The following is a 3,602-nucleotide window of genomic DNA, read 5'->3' on the forward strand; positions in this document are numbered from 1 at the left end:
CTACCAGTAAAATTTGGGATCAGAAACTATTCAATCACTTTGAGCTGAGCATGTGTTTCTTCAGTGTTTTTCTTTAATTGCTAATGTGATCTTTTTACACCACAGACTGAACAGAATTAAGCACTGCTTGGTAATTAGTTGAGCTACATTGGTTTTATCTAATTATGTTCTTAAATTTAACAGCTGACAGCTATTCAGCCGAATTCATTACATACCTTTCTATCAAAGTTATCTGACATTATCAAGATGAGTTTGTTCTGACACACTTTAACTCGGAGTTCATATTTTATTACCATTTTCTAAACTATAGCGAATAAACTGTGATAATGTGAGAAATGTTGAAGGTGTCTTGAGTAAATTTTGGTTTGACTGTACATGTGTATATGTTATGTACATGTGCGTGAGAGCGGATCTGTTCACAGTAAACGCTGCTCCGCACAAACTGTTATCATTTACATGTGTGGCATCTCAAACTCATCTCTGCATGTTGTTGTGAGGTTGGGTTTATTATAACGTTCATCTGAGAACGCAACGTGCGCCATTTCATCAGATTTGTGAGGTAAATCATTTATAAATCTACGTAAAACAGGAGGATACATCTATATATATATTTTTTTGCTAACATTTCAAAATAAAAGTTTAAAACCTCGCTCTGAGTTTACTCATTTTTATGTCCACATATCCAAGAAATTACAGTACTGTAGCATTTCTGTCGTGAAGAAATGGCCAAATATTAAAGATTAAGTGGACATTTGAATTAAATGTTGTTTAGTCAATATTAAACAAGGATTAGATCGCGCAGTAAAGTGTAAAAACAATCGTCAGGCCGTTCTGCAGTCATTTGTTATAATGCGTAATGTACGTTAACTCTATTCTTCAAGTTTAGTTCAATAAAACCATGATTACTTGCTTTCGATACTTTATTTGAACTAATTATTGCCTCATTACTATTATATATGTATATGTTTTTATTACCACAAAAAATTCACTATAATTACTCGATTAATCGACAGAATAATCGACAGATTGCTTGAGTACCAAAATAATTGTTAGCGACAGCCCTAATAATACACTCCAGCTCCACAACAAGACATCAATGGTTATCATATGAAGGAATATTTCCAACATTTCTCACTGAGCTTGTTCCAATGCATTCTGGGATTGCCTTCCCCCCATGGAAGATACATGCGATGCTACCTTACAGTTTGGCCTAAATAAGGAGTTTGGTCAGGCAGCAGAATTCATGAGGACTGAAACTAGTGTGTATGTGGTGGTCAGCACTCACTCGCTCCATCTCTTCATGATTCCTGAGCTCTTCTTGGCTCTCAGCGTGTTGGAGGCCGATTCAGAGAGCGGCTCGATCTTACACGACTGACTGTAGCTGCAGGAAACCCAGAACAGCATTCAGGAGTGTGTGGCTTTGCCTGACAGTTGGTGTGGAGTCAACATGACAGCAGGGCAGAAGTTTGAGGAAGCGCTGCTTCATGTTCTTTCTGCTCTGGCCTGAGGGAGGGTTACCTACAAACACAAACAACATTGGGAAACTGCTTAGCTATGCAAAAGTGCTTTGCAAATCATTTCAATTCTACTACAAAGACACAAAACTATTTGCAAAACGGTAGTCCGTCACAGTCACCTGGCACAGTTTGCTGCTCTGGCTTTGATTCAAAAATGAATCGGATCACTGAATTTGGAGAACTGAATTTCCCCCAATCATAAAATGAAAGAATATGAGCACACACTTTTCTCTGACCCTTTTGAGTTGAGTACCGGACATGGCATTCGACATCATACAGTTGGGACAAATTGCCGATAACATTAAAGGCGCGTCACGTTAGAGCAATTTTCGCGGGCAAAGTATTAAGTGATGAATTAAGCAATGCTCGTTCACAGGTTATTTCCAAAATAAGCAGCTTTATAAAGGAAAACGCGACAAATTCAACAAAATTATGCAATGTTAAATCTGGAGGAAAATTCATCCCTCACGGTACATTTCCTCAGAAGTGGGTTGAAATCACTGCATTTCGCCCGCAGAATTTAAAGCAATCCAAAGGTTAAGTAAAAACAATATCTCACAAACAGTGCTGTTTTAATATTCAGACCAACAGATTGTGCGTGTGGAAATGTCAAATTGTCAGTTATTTTGCTTTAATCTTCACCTCACCAACAATCTCCCAAGCGAAAAACAGAATCAGTTGCATTCCTGAATGAATCGATTGAGTAAATGGTTGAACGAATCGCTCGTAAAGCCAGTCACTTATTTTGTCCCTGATCAGCATTTTGAACGAATCATTTGAATGAATGACTCATGACTGAACAAAAATAACGACTTTATTTAACAATGGCGCCAGGGTGACGCGCAGGAATCGAATTGTTGAATAAAGTCATTATTTTTGTTTTCTTCTTTGCGCACAAAAAGTATTCTCGTAGCTTCGTATAATTGCAGATGAACCCCTGATGTCACATGGATTATTTTAACGATGTCCTTGCTACGTTTCTGAGCCTTGATGGTGTTAGGATGCTTGCGGTCTATGAGAGGATCAGAGAGCTGAGAGCAAAAATATCTTAATTTGTGTTCCGAAGATGAACGAAGGTCTTACGGGTTTGGAACGACACGAGGGTGAGTAATTAATGACAGAATTTTCATTTTTGGGTGAACTATCTCTTTAACACGAGATCAGCGCGTTTGAATCATCGTCAGGATCTGTTCCTTCTGTTCAGACGTACCTTCCTTCTCTTCTCGAAGTTGATCAGGCCTCCCTGAGATGCAGAGAAAGAACCAGTTATTACCCATATCTGCAGCTGAAACACATTCAGTAGTAACTGCTAGCGTCTCATTAACTGAACTGAACTGATGGTTTCTTTAGACGGAGGTCTGTCACACACCAGTCAAAGAATCAGAGAATAAACGACTCTGATTTTTGTCTTCAATTACCGACAGATCTGCTGGAAGAAGAACAGGAGCACCGCACGGATATACACAAAACCACGGTGCTCAGCACGCACCTCGAATTTAAAGAGGTCATGACATGAGAAACCTAATTTCCTAATAATTTTCGTTTGGATCTGAGGGGCAGGGTGACGTCACCCGGGCACAAACATTTGCATAAACACGCCTCCAGAGCAAGACATCGACGAATAGTCATCTTCTCAGCATAGGCCCCGCCCACTGGCATTCAGTCGCTTAACGGCTGACTTGATTACGCTAAATGTGAGTGTCTTGTTGCGTCAAAAGCAAACAGAAATTACAATCACTGTCGCTATCTTGTCTGCACTGGATACAGTAAACAGATGCGGTTCTCTTTCTGACACAGTCCAGCGCTCGAGTCTGTTGTCAGGACTGATGCAGTGAAAGAACGTTCGCTTTGACACGCTTGGTTTAAACAGCTCGGTCGTGTCTTTGTACAGATATCAGAAGGATCCCAGCGTATGGAACAAGGGGATAGTTTATTTTTAATGTCGTCCCGGATCGTGTCTGAGGTTTGATCGGAGTATTTTGTTTTGTAATCGAGGCACAGTGTCATGGAGAGTCACAAAGAAGCATTTGTTAAAAGATGAAGCGGTACTAGATCTGACTGCAGCTGCATCACAAACCGTAAGTA

At 39.9% G+C, this 3,602-nt stretch overlaps 1 protein-coding gene across 1 annotated transcript in view; it reads right to left on the reverse strand.

Annotated features, from left to right (window-relative positions):
• LOC107717753 (ral guanine nucleotide dissociation stimulator-like) overlaps window positions 1-3,602 on the reverse strand; it is a 22,154-nt gene that overhangs the window by 8,085 nt on the left and 10,467 nt on the right. The window contains exons 10-13 of the mRNA XM_016524588.1: window positions 2,728-2,760; window positions 2,494-2,548; window positions 1,425-1,518; window positions 1,286-1,381 (exon numbers count right to left, since the gene is read on the reverse strand). Coding sequence (XP_016380074.1) covers window positions 1,286-1,381; window positions 1,425-1,518; window positions 2,494-2,548; window positions 2,728-2,760 — 278 coding nt within the window. The remainder of the gene's footprint in view (window positions 1-1,285; window positions 1,382-1,424; window positions 1,519-2,493; window positions 2,549-2,727; window positions 2,761-3,602) is intronic.

The sequence above is a fragment of the Sinocyclocheilus rhinocerous genome, unplaced genomic scaffold, assembly GCF_001515625.1.
Source record: "Sinocyclocheilus rhinocerous isolate Xijiao unplaced genomic scaffold, SAMN03320098_v1.1 scaffold693, whole genome shotgun sequence".
Classification (NCBI taxonomy): domain Eukaryota; kingdom Metazoa; phylum Chordata; class Actinopteri; order Cypriniformes; family Cyprinidae; genus Sinocyclocheilus; species Sinocyclocheilus rhinocerous.